This window comes from Carassius auratus, chromosome 34 (assembly GCF_003368295.1).
Source record: "Carassius auratus strain Wakin chromosome 34, ASM336829v1, whole genome shotgun sequence".
In the NCBI taxonomy this organism is placed as follows: Eukaryota; Metazoa; Chordata; class Actinopteri; order Cypriniformes; family Cyprinidae; genus Carassius; species Carassius auratus.
The window spans coordinates 5,012,825-5,029,058 of NC_039276.1; the positions used below are offsets into that span (position 1 = coordinate 5,012,825).

General features: G+C 34.1%; 1 protein-coding gene and 1 long non-coding RNA gene across 4 annotated transcripts in view; both read left to right on the forward strand.

Annotated features, from left to right (window-relative positions):
* LOC113053801 (uncharacterized) overlaps positions 1-2,906 on the forward strand; it is a 5,390-nt gene extending 2,484 nt beyond the window's left edge. The window contains exons 2-12 of the mRNA XM_026219054.1: positions 85-167; positions 286-355; positions 461-544; positions 650-733; positions 839-922; positions 1,028-1,111; positions 1,217-1,300; positions 1,406-1,489; positions 1,595-1,678; positions 1,784-1,867; positions 2,043-2,906. Of these exons, the coding sequence (XP_026074839.1) occupies positions 85-167; positions 286-355; positions 461-544; positions 650-733; positions 839-922; positions 1,028-1,111; positions 1,217-1,300; positions 1,406-1,489; positions 1,595-1,678; positions 1,784-1,867; positions 2,043-2,906 (1,689 nt within the window). The remainder of the gene's footprint in view (positions 1-84; positions 168-285; positions 356-460; positions 545-649; positions 734-838; positions 923-1,027; positions 1,112-1,216; positions 1,301-1,405; positions 1,490-1,594; positions 1,679-1,783; positions 1,868-2,042) is intronic.
* Positions 2,907-11,682: 8,776 nt separating this feature from the next.
* On the forward strand, positions 11,683-15,945 carry LOC113053002 (uncharacterized). Of its 3 annotated transcripts, none has more exons than XR_003277141.1 (3): positions 11,683-11,781; positions 12,743-12,793; positions 15,455-15,945. It is a non-coding gene; the product is annotated as an uncharacterized LOC113053002 (long non-coding RNA). The 3 variants fall into 3 exon arrangements; XR_003277142.1 differs by having other exon boundaries at positions 11,757-11,845; XR_003277143.1 differs by lacking the exon at positions 12,743-12,793 and having other exon boundaries at positions 11,686-11,781.
* The last annotated feature ends 289 nt before the right edge of the window (positions 15,946-16,234 follow it).

Below are 16,234 nucleotides of genomic sequence, written 5' to 3' on the forward strand. Positions count from 1 at the left end.
TACATTCAGTTTTGTTTCAAACACTGTATTCGGAGTAGAAATGTATTTATTTATTTTTATTTATATGTGATGTGAATTGTTTAGGCTGCAGTTAAAGTCCGCCAGAAGCCAGTGGAAGGACAGAAGACAGTCTCTGACCCCAGTGTGGCTGAAACAAGCCAGATAAGGTATGTCTTCAGCATGCTTCTTTGTATTGTCTTACAGTTGGATATGGTGTCGAGACTTTTTCCAGTGAGCAAAAACACTTCCGTTATGTGATGTGAATTGTTTAGGCTGCAGTTAAAGTCCCCAGAAGCCAGTGGAAGGACAGAAGACAGTCTCTGACCCCAGTGTGGCTGGAAACAAGCCAGATAAGGTATGTCTTCAGCATGCTTCTTTGTATTGTCTTACAGTTGGATATGGTGTCGAGACTTTTTCCAGTGAGCAAAAACACTTCCGTTATGTGATGTGAATTGTTTAGGCTGCAGTTAAAGTCCGCCAGAAGCCAGTGGAAGGACAGAAGACAGTTTCTGACCCCAGTGTGGCTGGAAACAAGCCAGATAAGGTATGTCTTCAGCATGCTTCTTTGTATTGTCTTACAGTTGGATATGGTGTCAAGACTTTTTCCAGTGAGCAAAAACACTTCCGTTATGTGATGTGAATTGTTTAGGCTGCAGTTAAAGTCCGCCAGAAGCCAGTGGAAGGACAGAAGACAGTCTCTGACCCCAGTGTGGCTGGAAACAAGCCAGATAAGGTATGTCTTCAGCATGCTTCTTTGTATTGTCTTACAGTTGGATATGGTGTCGAGACTTTTTCCAGTGAGCAAAAACACTTCCGTTATGTGATGTGAATTGTTTAGGCTGCAGTTAAAGTCCGCCAGAAGCCAGTGGAAGGACAGAAGACAGTCTCTGACCCCAGTGTGGCTGGAAACAAGCCAGATAAGGTATGTCTTCAGCATGCTTCTTTGTATTGTCTTACAGTTGGATATGGTGTCGAGACTTTTTCCAGTGAGCAAAAACACTTCCGTTATGTGATGTGAATTGTTTAGGCTGCAGTTAAAGTCCGCCAGAAGCCAGTGGAAGGACAGAAGACAGTCTCTGACCCCAGTGTGGCTGGAAACAAGCCAGATAAGGTATGTCTTCAGCATGCTTCTTTGTATTGTCTTACAGTTGGATATGGTGTCGAGACTTTTTCCAGTGAGCAAAAACACTTCCGTTATGTGATGTGAATTGTTTAGGCTGCAGTTAAAGTCCGCCAGAAGCCAGTGGAAGGACAGAAGACAGTCTCTGACCCCAGTGTGGCTGGAAACAAGCCAGATAAGGTATGTCTTCAGCATGCTTCTTTGTATTGTCTTACAGTTGGATATGGTGTCGAGACTTTTTCCAGTGAGCAAAAACACTTCCGTTATGTGATGTGAATTGTTTAGGCTGCAGTTAAAGTCCGCCAGAAGCCAGTGGAAGGACAGAAGACAGTCTCTGACCCCAGTGTGGCTGGAAACAAGCCAGATAAGGTATGTCTTCAGCATGCTTCTTTGTATTGTCTTACAGTTGGATATGGTGTCGAGACTTTTTCCAGTGAGCAAAAACACTTCCGTTATGTGATGTGAATTGTTTAGGCTGCAGTTAAAGTCCGCCAGAAGCCAGTGGAAGGACAGAAGACAGTCTCTGACCCCAGTGTGACTGGAAACAAGCCAGATAAGGTATGTCTTCAGCATGCTTCTTTGTATTGTCTTACAGTTGGATATGGTGTCGAGATTTTTTCCAGTGAGCAAAAACACTTCCGTTATGTGATGTGAATTGTTTAGGCTGCAGTTAAAGTCCGCCAGAAGCCAGTGGAAGGACAGAAGACAGTCTCTGACCCCAGTTTGACTGGAAACAAGCCAGATAAGGTATGTCCTCATAAATTAACATTTTCACAAGGTGAATAGTTAAAGTTAATAGTTCATAATAAAGTAAAAAATAAATTATAATAGTAATAAAGTATTATATTATCTATCTCTCTATCTATCTATATTTAAATGTATCTATCTATCAGACTTTAATAAATAATTTTTTTTTACACAGGAACTTTTACAGAAAACTGACATTCTCCCAAGCAAACATGGCAGTACAAAAAAATCTATTAACAAGAATTATGGTCCACGCTGGCAAGGAGCAGACCCCTCCAAAAATATCTCAGTAAAAAGACTAAAAATTAATCCACAGGCCCCAAAAGGTAGCAAAATGACTGCCTTACTCCATCCACACCATTGGCTTAGCAGTGATGACATTGATTTTGCATCTTACTTGCTTGCAAATGAGTACCCACACATCGATGGCTTTCAGTCAACTCTTTTATTCAGTGTTTTACATAATGGAGGTGTTGTGGGTACTCCAAGCGGGCAGTTTGTACAAATTCTACACACTGGGGGCAACCACTGGGTAACTGCTAGCAACCTGTTTTGCCCAAAAAATCAGGTTTGCATATACGACAGTCTATCAACCGTGATGTACAACAAAGAAAAACAAATCCTGTCTTGGTTGCTTAGGCCAGTGGAAGACCAATTTTTGGTTACTTACCCTGTTGTCCAACAACAGTCAAATTCTAGCAACTGTGGCTTGTTTGCAATAGCATTTGCTTTTGTATTATGCTGTAACCTGAGGCCAGAAAACTGCCAGTTCCGCGAGGGTAGATTGAGAGCAGAACTTGTATCTTCTTTCCAGAAGGGACGAATGCTTTTCAAAACAGAGCCAAGACTTAACAAGGCAAAATCCACACAAACACTTGTGAATGTGTACTGCTTATGCAGGACTGCACACTGCAATGAAGTCATGGTTGAATGTACTTCATGCAAGAGGTGGTATCATCCGAACTGTGCACAGATACCCCAAAATGCAATTACTGGGGATGATGACTGGCACTGCCCCAATTGTACTGGCAAAATCTAAGCCAATGTGGGAAGTAAAATGTGTGTATGGGAAGTATGGTTCATTACTATTTACATTACTATTTACTATATACATTGCTTTACATGTTTAAATTGTTATTGTTTCAGTAGTATTTAAATTGTTTTCAATTCATTTTAATATAGCCATGTAAAGTTAAGTTTTGCAAATGTCAAGTGTGAAGTAATTTTATTAGTAATTTAAGTTTTACAATTTTCATTATATGCACAGTCTCAGGGATACATCTTTTTATTTATGTTTGTGAATGTCTGTTTTTTCTGTTTAAACAGTTTGTGAAGTCAGTTGCACTTGTTAGTGTAGTTAATTTTTTATGTTAAATAAAATAAAATGGCTTCAATACACAAATTGTTTTTTTATATATATATATATATCCTACAGTATCTCACTAGATATATGAAAGATATAAAGCAAACTACACTTTCTAACAAAAATTTTAAATGAATCACTTGGTCTTAAAACTTCATTTTCAGAAATAAACGTACAATTTCTTGTGATAAACAGGCTGAATGAAACTATGAATGTTGTTTATTAGAAATGCTCTAAGGTTAAGGTAAAACAGAAGATCTCTACTGTAGTTGTATTATGAATTTTAGTTGAAAGGAAACATGAAAACAATCAGTCAACTGTCTGTAAATGGCTTAGTCCAGACTTAAAGCTTTTTATGTTTTTCAAAATTGTGCATGATTTAATTATTTAGAAAACTGTAAAAGCAATCAATTGACAGAATAAGAAAACCTATGAAGGAACTAATTTTATGAGTGTTTGAAAATGGGACATGGTGTGAAAGTGCTTATGTACTTAGATGCTTGGGGTGAGTTTGGCTTTAGTTTTCTCCAAAACTATACAGTAGAAACATGAAAATTAAAACATTAACGGTCAGAGTGACTGTGAATAGGAATAAACTAAAAGAAAGAGCAAACCTATAAAGCAAAGATTTTTATTAGTGCATACAGTAATGGTCATATTGACTGTAAACAGAAATAAACTGGAAGAACAAGCAAACATATAAAGCAAAGATTTTTATGAGAGCTTGAAAATGGGACATGATGCAAAGTGCTTCTGCACTTAGATGCTTGGGGTTGAATTTGGCTTTAGTTTTCTCAAAAACAATACAGTAAAAATATTTGAAACTTAATACAGTAATGGTCAGATTGACCGTAAACAGAAATAAACTGAAAGAACGAGCAAACCTATAAAGCAAAGATTTTTATGAGTGCTTGAAAATGGCACATGATGCAAAGTGCTTATGCACTTAGATGCTTGGGGTTGATTTTGGCTTTAGTTTTCTCCAAAACTATACAGTAGAAATATTTGAAACTTGATACAGTAATGGTCAGATTGACTGTTAACAGAAATAAACAGAAAGAACGAGCAAACCTATAAAGCAAATTTTTATGAGTGCTTGAAAATGGGACATGCACTTAGATGCTTGGGGTTGATTTTGGCTTTAGTTTTCTCCAAAACTATACAGTAGAAATATTTGAAACTTAATACAGTAATGGTCAGATTGACTGTAAACAGAAATAAACTGAAAGAACGAGCAAACCTATAAAGCAAAGATTTTTATGAGTGCTTGAAAATGGCACATGATGTAAAGTGCTTATGCACTTAGATGCTTGGGGTTGATTTTGGCTTTAGTTTTCTCCAAAACTATACAGTAGAAATATTTGAAACTTAATACAGTAATGGTCAGATTGACTGTAAACAGAAATAAACTGAAAGAACGAGCAAACCTATAAAGCAAAGATTTTTATGAGTGCTTGAAAATGGGACATGATGTAAAGTGCTTATGCACTTAGATGCTTGGGGTTGATTTGGCTTTAGTTTTCCAAAACTATACAGTAGAAATATTTGAAACCTAATACAGTAATGGTCAGATTGACTGTAAACAGAAATAATTTTGAAAGAACGAGCAAACCTATAAAGCAAGATTTTTATGAGTGTTTGATAAATAGGAAATGATGTAAAGTGCTTATGCACTTAGATGCTTGGGGTTGATTTGGCTTTGGTTTTTCTCCAAAACTATACAGTAGAAATATTTGAAACTTAATACAGTAATGGACAGATTGACTGTAAACAGAAATAAACTGAAAGAACGAGCAAACCTATAAAGCAAAGATTTTTATGAGTGCTTGAAAATGGACATGATGTTAAGTGCTTATGCACTTAGATGCTTGGGGTTGAATTTGGCTTTAGTTTTCTCCAAAACTATACAGTAGAAATATTTGGAAACCTAATACAGTAATGGTCAGATTGACTGTAAACAAAAATAAACTGAAAGAGTGAGCAAACCTATAAAGCAAAGATTTTTATGAGTGCTTGAAAATGGCACATGATGTAAAGTGCTTATGCACTTAGATGCTTGGGGTTGACTTTGGCTTTAGTTTTCTCCCAAAACTATACAGTAGAAATATTTGAAACTTAATACAGTAATGGTCAGATTGACTGTAAACAGAAATAAACTGAAAGAATGAGGCAAACCTATAAAGCAAAGATTTTTATGAGTGTTTGAAAATAGGAAATTATGTAAAGTGCGTATGCACTTAGATGCTTGAGGTTGATTTTGGCTTTAGTTTTCTCCAAAACTATACAGTAGAAATATTTGAAACCTAATACAGTAATGGTCAGATTGACTGTAAACAGAAATAAACTGAAAGAACGAGCAAACCTATAAAGCAAAGGTTTTTTATGAGTGCTTGAAAATAGGAAATGATGTAAAGTGCTTATGCACTTAGATGCTTGGTGGTTGATTTTGGCTTTATTTTTCTCCAAAACTATACAGTAGAAATATTTGAAAACGTAATACAGTAATGGTCAGATTGACTGTAAACAGAAATAAACTGAAAGAGTGAGCAAACCTATAAAGCAAAGATTTTTATGAGTGCTTGAAAATGGCACATGATGTAAAGTGCTTATGCACTTATATGCTTGGAGTTGATTTTGGCTTTAGTTTTCTCCAAAACTATACAGTAGAAATATTTGAAACTTAATACAGTAATGGTCAGATTGACTGTAAACAGAAATAAACTGAAAGAGTGAGCAAACCTATAAAGCAAAGATTTTTATGAGTGCTTGAAAATGGCACATGATGTAAAGTGCTTATGCACTTAGATGCTTGAGGTTGAATTTGGCTTTAGTTTTCTCCAAAACTATACAGTAGAAATATTTGAAACCTAATACAGTAATGGTCAGATTGACTGTAAACAGAAATAAACTGAAAGAACGAGCAAACCTATAAAGCAAAGGTTTTTATGAGTGCTTGAAAATAGGAAATGATGTAAAGTGCTTATGCACTTAGATGCTTGGTGGTTGATTTTGGCTTTATTTTTCTCCAAAACTATACAGTAGAAATATTTGAAACGTAATACAGTAATGGTCAGATTGACTGTAAACAGAAATAAACTGAAAGAGTGAGCAAACCTATAAAGCAAAGATTTTTATGAGTGCTTGAAAATGGCACATGATGTAAAGTGCTTATGCACTTATATGCTTGGAGTTGATTTTGGCTTTAGTTTTCTCCAAAACTATACAGTAGAAATATTTGAAACTTAATACAGTAATGGTCAGATTGACTGTAAACAGAAATAAACTGAAAGAGTGAGCAAACCTATAAAGCAAAGATTTTTATGAGTGCTTGAAAATGGCACATGATGTAAAGTGCTTATGCACTTAGATGCTTGGGGTTGACTTTGGCTTTAGTTTTCTCCAAAACTATACAGTAGAAATATTTGAAACTTAATACAGTAATGGTCAGATTGTCTGTAAACAGAATAAACTGAAAGAGTGAGCAAACCTATAAAGCAAAGATTTTTATGAGTGCTTGAAAATGGCACATGATGTTAAGTGCTTATGCACTTAGATGCTTGGGGTTGACTTTGGCTTTAGTTTTCTCCAAAACTATACAGTAGAAATATTTGGAACCTAATACAGTAATGGTCAGATTGACTGTAAACAAAAATAAACTGAAAGAGTGAGCAAACCTATAAAGCAAAGATTTTTATGAGTGCTTGAAAATGGCACATGATGTAAAGTGCTTATGCACTTAGATGCTTGGGGTTGATTTTGGCTTCAGTTTTCTCCAAAACTATACAGTAGAAATATTTGAAACTTAATACAGTAATGGTCAGATTGACTGTAAACAAAAATAAACTGAAAGAGTGAGCAAACCTATAAAGCAAAGATTTTTATGAGTGCTTGAAAATGGCACATGATGTAAAGTGCTTATGCACTTCGATGCTTGGGGTTGATTTTGGCTTCAGTTTTCTCCAAAACTATACAGTAGAAATATTTGAAACTTAATACAGTAATGGACAGATTGACTGTAAACAGAAATAAACTGAAAGAATGAGCAAACCTATAAAGCAAAGATTTTTATGAGTGTTTGAAAATAGGAAATTATGTAAAGTGTGTATGCACTTAGATGCTTGAGGTTGATTTTGGCTTTAGTTTTCTCCAAAACTATACAGTAGAAATATTTGAAAATTGATAGAGTAATGGTCAGATTGACTGTTAACAGAAATAAACAGAAAGAACGATCAAACCTATAAAGAAAAGATTTTTATGAGTGTTTGAAAATAGGAATGATGTAAAGTGCTTATGCACTTAGATGCTTGGGGTTGACTTTGGCTTTATTTTTCTCCAAAACTATACAGTAGAAATATTTGAAACGTAATACAGTAATGGTCAGATTGACTGTAAACAGAAATAAACTGAAAGAGTGAGCAAACCTATAAAGCAAAGATTTTTATGAGTGCTTGAAAATGGCACATGATGTAAAGTGCTTATGCACTTATATGCTTGGAGTTGATTTTGGCTTTAGTTTTCTCCAAAACTATACAGTAGAAATATTTGAAACTTAATACAGTAATGGTCAGATTGACTGTAAACAGAAATAAACTGAAAGAGTGAGCAAACCTATAAAGCAAAGATTTTTATGAGTGCTTGAAAATGGCACATGATGTAAAGTGCTTATGCACTTAGATGCTTGGGGTTGACTTTGGCTTTAGTTTTCTCCAAAACTATACAGTAGAAATATTTGAAACTTAATACAGTAATGGTCAGATTGTCTGTAAACAGAAATAAACTGAAAGAGTGAGCAAACCTATAAAGCAAAGATTTTTATGAGTGCTTGAAAATGGCACATGATGTAAAGTACTTATGCACTTATATGCTTGGAGTTGATTTTGGCTTTAGTTTTCTCCAAAACTATACAGTAGAATTATTTGAAACTTAATACAGTAATGGTCAGATTGACTGTAAACAAAAATAAACTGAAAGAGTGAGCAAACCTATAAAGCAAAGATTTTTATGAGTGCTTGAAAATGGCACATGATGTTAAGTGCTTATGCACTTAGATGCTTGGGGTTGACTTTGGCTTTAGTTTTTCTCCAAAACTATACAGTAGAAATATTTGGAACCTAATACAGTAATGGTCAGATTGACTGTAAACAAAAATAAACTGAAAGAGTGAGCAAACCTATAAAGCAAAGATTTTTATGAGTGCTTGAAAATGGCACATGATGTAAAGTGCTTATGCACTTAGATGCTTGGGGTTGATTTTGGCTTCAGTTTTCTCCAAAACTATACAGTAGAAATATTTGAAACTTAATACAGTAATGGTCAGATTGACTGTAAACAAAAATAAACTGAAAGAGTGAGCAAACCTATAAAGCAAAGATTTTTATGAGTGCTTGAAAATGGCACATGATGTAAAGTGCTTATGCACTTCGATGCTTGGGGTTGATTTTGGCTTCAGTTTTCTCCAAAACTATACAGTAGAAATATTTGAAACTTAATACAGTAATGGACAGATTGACTGTAAACAGAAATAAACTGAAAGAATGAGCAAACCTATAAAGCAAAGATTTTTATGAGTGTTTGAAAATAGGAAATTATGTAAAGTGTGTATGCACTTAGATGCTTGAGGTTGATTTTGGCTTTAGTTTTCTCCAAAACTATACAGTAGAAATATTTGAAAATTGATAGAGTAATGGTCAGATTGACTGTTAACAGAAATAAACAGAAAGAACGATCAAACCTATAAAGCAAAGATTTTTATGAGTGTTTGAAAATAGGAAATGATGTAAAGTGCTTATGCACTTAGATGCTTGGTGGTTGATTTTGGCTTTATTTTTCTCCAAAACTATACAGTAGAAATATTTGAAACGTAATACAGTAATGGTCAGATTGACTGTAAACAGAAATAAACAGAAAGAACGAGCAAACCTATAAAGCAAAGATTTTTATGAGTGTTTGATAATAGGAAATGACGTAAAGTGCTTATGCACTTAGATGCTTGGGGTTGATTTTGGCTTTGGTTTTCTCCAAAAGTATACAGTAGAATTATTTAAAAATGAATACAGTAATGGTCAGATTGACTGTAAACAGAAATAAACTGATAAAACAAGCAAACCTATAAAGCAAAGATTTTTATGAGTGCTTGAAAATGGGACATGATGTAAAGTGCTTATGCACTTATATGCTTGGAGTTGATTTTGGCTTTAGTTTTCTCCAAAAGTATACAGTAGAATTATTTAAAAATGAATACAGTAATGGTCAGATTGACTGTAAACAGAAATAAACTGATAAAACAAGCAAACCTATAAAGCAAAGATTTTTATGAGTGCTTGAAAATGGGACATGATGTAAAGTGCTTATGCACTTATATGCTTGGAGTTGATTTTGGCTTTAGTTTTCTCCAAAACTATACAGTAGAATTATTTAAAAATGAAAACAGTAATGGTCAGATTGTCTGTAAACAGAAATAAACTGAAAGAACGAGCAAACCTATAAAGCAAAGATTTTTATGAGTGCTTGAAAATGGGACATGATGTAAAGTGCTTATGCACTTATATGCTTGGAGTTGATTTTGGCTTTAGTTTTCTCCAAAACTATACAGTAGAATTATTTGAAACTTAATACAGTAATGGTCAGATTGACTGTAAACAGAAATAAACTGAAAGAGTGAGCAAACCTATAAAGCAAAGATTTTTATGAGTGCTTGAATTTGGGACATGATGTTAAGTGCTTATGCACTTAGATGCTTGGGGTTGACTTTGGCTTTAGTTTTCTCCAAAACTATACAGTAGAAATATTTGAAACTTAATACAGTAATGATCAGATTGACTGTGAACAGAAATAAACTGAAAGAACGAGCAAACCTATAGAGCAAAGATTTTTTATGAGTGTTTGAAAATGGGTAATGGTGCAACAGATAGAATAAACTTTGATTAGGCATGATTTTGCCAATGATTTTTTCCAAAACTATACAGTAAAAATAATTGAAAATTAACGCAGTAATGATCAGAGTGACTGTGAATAGGAATCAAGTGAAAAAATGAGCAAACCTATAAAGCAAAGATTTTTGTAAATGTTTGAAAATGGGACATGGTGTTAAAAAGCTTATGTGATTAGATTCTTGGAGTTGAATTTGGCTTTAGTTTTCTCCAAAACTATACAGTAGAAATATTTGAAAATTAATATATCAATGGTAAGAGTGACTGTGAATAGGAATCCACTGAAAGAAAGAGCAAACCCATGAAGCAAAGATTTTTATGAGTGTATGAAAATGGGTAACGGTGCAGGTGCTAAAATGCACTTTTCTGGAGTTATTTTGCCATTAATTTTCTCCAACGCTATACAGTAAAATAACTTAAAAAATTAATTCAGTAATATTCTGGGTCACTGTTAAAAGTTATCAATTGGAAAAAGGAGCAAACCTTTTAAGGAAAGCATTTTATGAGTTAGTGCTTTTTATGAGAAAAGAGTGAAAATGCACATTGACTTTTGGAGTGATTTGCCTTTAAATTGTACAAAAATTTTATAATAGCTTTAACTTGAAAAAAAATACAGCAATAGTCAGGATCACTATTAGTTGAAAGGTATACACACACAAACAACACACACATACGCATTACATATTGTATCAATGTTGATATATATATATATATATATATATATATATATATATATTATATATATATATAAAATGTATATTTATAAAATGTATATATAACATATATATATAATATATAATATATATATATATATATATATATAAAATATATATAGAATATATATATATATATATATATATATATATATATATATATATATATATATATATTTATATATAATATATATATAAAATATATATATATAATATATATATATAAAATATATATATATAATATATATAATATATATATATATATATTATACACACACACACACACACATATATATATATATATATATTTAAAATATATATTTATAAAATGTATATATACAATATATATATAAAATATATATATATAATATATATATATATATATATATATATATATATATATATATATATATATATATATATACACATTGATAAATTATATATATTAATGTAAAATAAAAATGTTAATGTACAAAAATAATGTATTCAGAAACATTAATTCAATGTTCAAGTCATTTAAAAAAATGCATTATTTATATCATGACATGAAATAGCAATACATAAATATTCTGATGTCCCTTTAAGTTCTTTTTATGGGTTAAATGACGTTTTATGCAGATTTTATTTAATTTATTTTTTTTGGGAGGGGGTGGGCACCCGTGAACTTTTGAAAATATCAGAAAAAGTATAAAGGAAACGCCGTTACGACAGCTTCTTTACATCTATTTTGACCGCTCCCTGCACCCGTACCGTCAGTGCACGATTAGACGCACAAACAAAAAAAAAAGTGCGGCTGGCTTGACCGTGTACTTTCAAACCGCGGCTGGCTTGACCGCAGTCCCTGTTCAGCGCTGCATGACTTCTCTGTTGTTCATTCTGTGCCGCTGTATGCCTCCTCTCTTGTCAGTGGTGGGTACTCCTCTATTCTACATTCTGATTTACTACTTTATCTCAATAGTATATTCTGCATGAGGTCAGTATAGTCTAAAATACATTCTGCTTTCTCTATAGTTAACTGTTTCACTTCTCAATTGCCATTAGTATACTGCTCTTTCTGGTTTTCTATAGTCAGTAAAGTGTACTTCTCTGTTCTAAATGCTGTTTTCCTTTTCAATAATACATTTTGTACAAATTCTATATAGGCCTAGTAGTACATTCTCCTCTGTGATACTACGTGATTATTCTATGATCTCCTGCTTCAGTCCTTTATAAGTATATACTGTTCTATCTGTCTTCTTTATATCATATTGTATGTTATCTCTTTTGTCTACAGTGTTGAATATAATCTGGAAAGAACATGACCAAACATTTGTAGTAGTGCATAGATTATAATAGTGTTATAGTACATTCTGTTTTCCCTCAATGCACTGTACAGTGCATGCTTAATGCAACTGTATTTCATTCATTATATTTAATCTCTATAGCTATCTTTTAGACACTCCACTGTAGACAGTAGTGTCTGTTTTTGTAATTGTAAGTGATTTGACATGTTAAGGAACATTGCCCAATTATTTCCCTCGCTGAAATGTTAGTCTTCCTTCCTCTGACAGCATTTAAAAATAGCTCTGATGTTGCATGTCTATTTCTGTACAGTAATGCCACTCAGGTATCTCCTAAATTCACAGTTTATTCTACGTTACTGGTTACCACCCAGAAAGCTTTAGCAAGCTTTAGTTCATTTAGTTTTGGTCCAAACTTAAAATGTGTACGGGCTAAGGAGAATCACTTTGCTTAATCTTAAACAGAATCAACTCTGATCTGCTTTGAACTGAATAATGACACTATTGTCTTTTTAGAAATCTTTACAGAAGAATTAGTTTCATGTTTGAAGTTTGCATCATTTATTCTGTTATTTTCTTGTTTGTTATAGTGAAACTTCTTTGAAACAAACTTTATTGTATGAATCGTCATATGAATAAAGGTGAGTTAACCTTAGATATCTAAATATTCTGTGAAATGTCTCTGATTTCAAATTCTGTCCATTTTATTACAATATTCAAACAATAAGTAACTTTTTGGCATTGTTTAGTGTAGAGTGACAGATCGCTGTAGAGCCTCAATTCAAGAGAAGCGGCAGTGTAAGTGTAAGGTACATGCAAATTGATGATCTCTTCCGCTTTAATACTAGTAGCAACACAAAATAATAATAATAAATAAATGTAATTTGTATAAAATTCTGTTTTAACCTTTTAATATTATAGTAATATAGTACTAACTGAATCGTATATATTTTACAGCATTAGTTGAAGGATTTGCCATGTACTGTACCTAATATATATCCAAAATAATCGGAATCAAATCAAATCCTAAGCTTTTGAATTGAAATTAAATAAAATGGTGAAATTTGTTTCAGTACACAAACCTAGTCATTATTCAGCTTGAGTCAGTTCAGTGTTGATTCAATTCAGTTCAGTAACGGTGTCCATCTTTCAAAATGTATAAACAATTCAGCTATAAAGCCAATTGTCATTATTTTTCAATTCAGTTCATATTTTATTCTCATCCCATAGTTTAAAGGGGTCATATGATATGATTTCAAGTTTTCTTTTGTCTTTGGAGTGTTACAAGCTGATTGTGCATACATAAGATCCCTGAAGTTGCAAATACTAAAGTCTAAAAGCCAAAGAGATATTCTTTATCAAAGTTAAGACTCTGTCACGCCCCCCTAAAGCAGCTCATTCAAACATGCCCCCACATGTCTACGTCACAATAGCTCCTTTCACACTATACGTTGGACCCGTAAAATTGCCAGAACATTGCTGGATCGCCTACTGTGTGAACGCGAATATGTCCTGGGATTGATTCCAAGATTGATCCTGGGTTGGGGACCTAGTAACATTGCTGGGTTCAGCCCCAGAACAAGCTCTATGTGAACAAATGTCAGAACAAATGCCGTGTTTTAGTGATGACGAACATTATGCTGCGACTCTTTTACCAGGTGTTTTGAAGGCAGATCAACATTCGCGACGAAAAAATATGTACAAACTGTAAAGAAGCAGAGATCAGGTAGTTCCTCACTGTCAGCACTGAAGCTGAGATCATTCGCCAGTTTAAAGGAACGTTAACGTGCCTAATGTTTTCGACTCGTACATTATACGTCACAGCCTGATGTCACGTGTCATTACGGAACCGTTACGGGTTGTGTGTGAATGCATGCATATATTCCGGGTAATCACTGGTTGTGTGAAGGGGGCGAAATCTAGTGACCCAGGAACAATTGCCGAGACACATTACCTGTGTATTTTCCTGAATCGCAGTGTGAAAGGGGCTTATGTGGAAATATTTGCTTAATGCTGCCCAAATGTTCACGCAAAGAAAGAAGACGTGGTCCGTAAACGCAGTTAGTGTTGAAACAGCCATGTCAGGGAGATGCTGTGTGCTTCTAGGCGAAAGTAAAAGCACTTCATTTGGCTTTCTGAAAGTAGATGCATTTAAGAACTTACTTACAAAGATTACTTACAAGTTACAACAGAACACCAACACATTTTATGGACAACCGTTTCGTGAACCTAGGTGAAGAGGCATTTCTGGCTTCGCTATGACAGTCTGGTGCTTCTGAATCAGCTAATGTAAGTATGTTTTGTTATTAGTTTAAGTATTTGCTATTGACTGTCCAAATGCAGAGTTTTGCGCATCGTGTGTGCGCGTGAATGCGCTGCTGTGATAGAGAGATGGTCACATCACAGTGGAGTCAGCTGTCTTAACGGTCTGTGGCTTGTGAACTGCAAACACATACGAGCTTCATCACTGTGTCTGTCCTGTGACTCTGTTCCCCTTTTGGGCTTGAACTGATGGTAAAACTAAGGTCATTACATTTATTTTGATAGATGAAGCTCGCAATTATTGAAAGGGGCATTACATTTCTGACAATTGCTTATGACGTTTGGCCAATCACAATGCACTGTTGGCCAATCAGAGCAGACTGTGCTTGTCGGAAGGAGGGACTTTGTAGAAAACAATGTGTTTGAGAGAGGCGGGCCATAGAGGACCTACAATAATGTACAGTATTTGAAAAATAATGTGATTTTTGAACATTAAAGCATGTCAGCATATTCTGTTACACCAAATACACAAAATAATGATCTTTAAAAAATCATCATATGACCCCGTTAAGTTTCGTCAAATCGATGATATTACTGAATAGTGTCTTCAACATAGCAAGACAAAGGATGACAGCAGCAATGAACCCAAACTCAGTCAAGTGACAGAAATGAAGACGATTTATTTTGCTTTGATATTTAGCTATCAATGTCATTCAGACATTTTAAGTGTGACTTGAAGTGTCCAAATACTTTTTCAGAGCTCAAATCTATTCTTCCTCAGTGGACTGAGATGCTAATCTCTTTATCATTTGCTCATGCCAACTCTGTTTCAGTTTCGCCTGTGTTGAAATGTTAGATTAAAGAACACTTTTGATGCAAATGATGTCACACTCCACTAAACAAGAGTGCTGTGATGTGAGCAACACTGTTTTCATGTCTTCTACACGGCCGTCACTCTAAGCACATTCTAAGTGATAATCTCCAGGAGAGATGGGAGCAGAGCAGGTTTAGGTAATATTTTTTTCTTTCTTTTTTTCCAGCATCTCGGCAGTGTGATGTGTGCGGGTGCCTCACTTCTTGTGCTTATCGTGTGTGACAGCACGTTGACAGCAGGGGGAAGGAAAAGAAAACAGAACCGTGTGGGTTTGTGCTTGCCACTGGATGTCAAAGAAATGACATACAGAAGCTCAGAGGGAATTATAAAAGCCATGATAAAAATCAAATATAAGTGGAGAGATAAAATGCTTTAGATGGCTTGTGAGGACAGGAATGTTGATATTAAGAAACAACAGAGTAGAATTGCCTTGTATCTAAATGGATCGACTTGTCTCTAAATATAATGACCAGAGATATTTTGTTGAAGTGAAAGTTCATCTAAAAACTTCCATGGCGCTCCAAACCCATATAACTTACTTCCTTGTTTAGAACACAAAAACACTTAGCAGAATGTCCAAGATGTTGTTTATCCTATGAAAATGGATGGACTTTGGAGTGTAACTGATGACAGAATTAACATAAAATCTCTGTGATGTGACATTTGTCTTTAATGAAATTGTGACATGAAAAATCTAATTTAAACTTTTGACTTATAAAATGTTTTTGTACCATTAAAACATCCTGTAAGTTTCATAGATTAAAACATCCTCTTAAAGGGTTAGTTCACCCAATAATCAAAATTGTGTAATTAATAACTCACCCTCATGTTGTTACAAACCCATAATACCTCCGTTCATCTTCGGGACACAGTTTAAGATATTTTAGATTTAGTCCGAGAGCTCTCTGTCCCTCCATTGAAGCATTGTGTACGGTATACTGTCCAT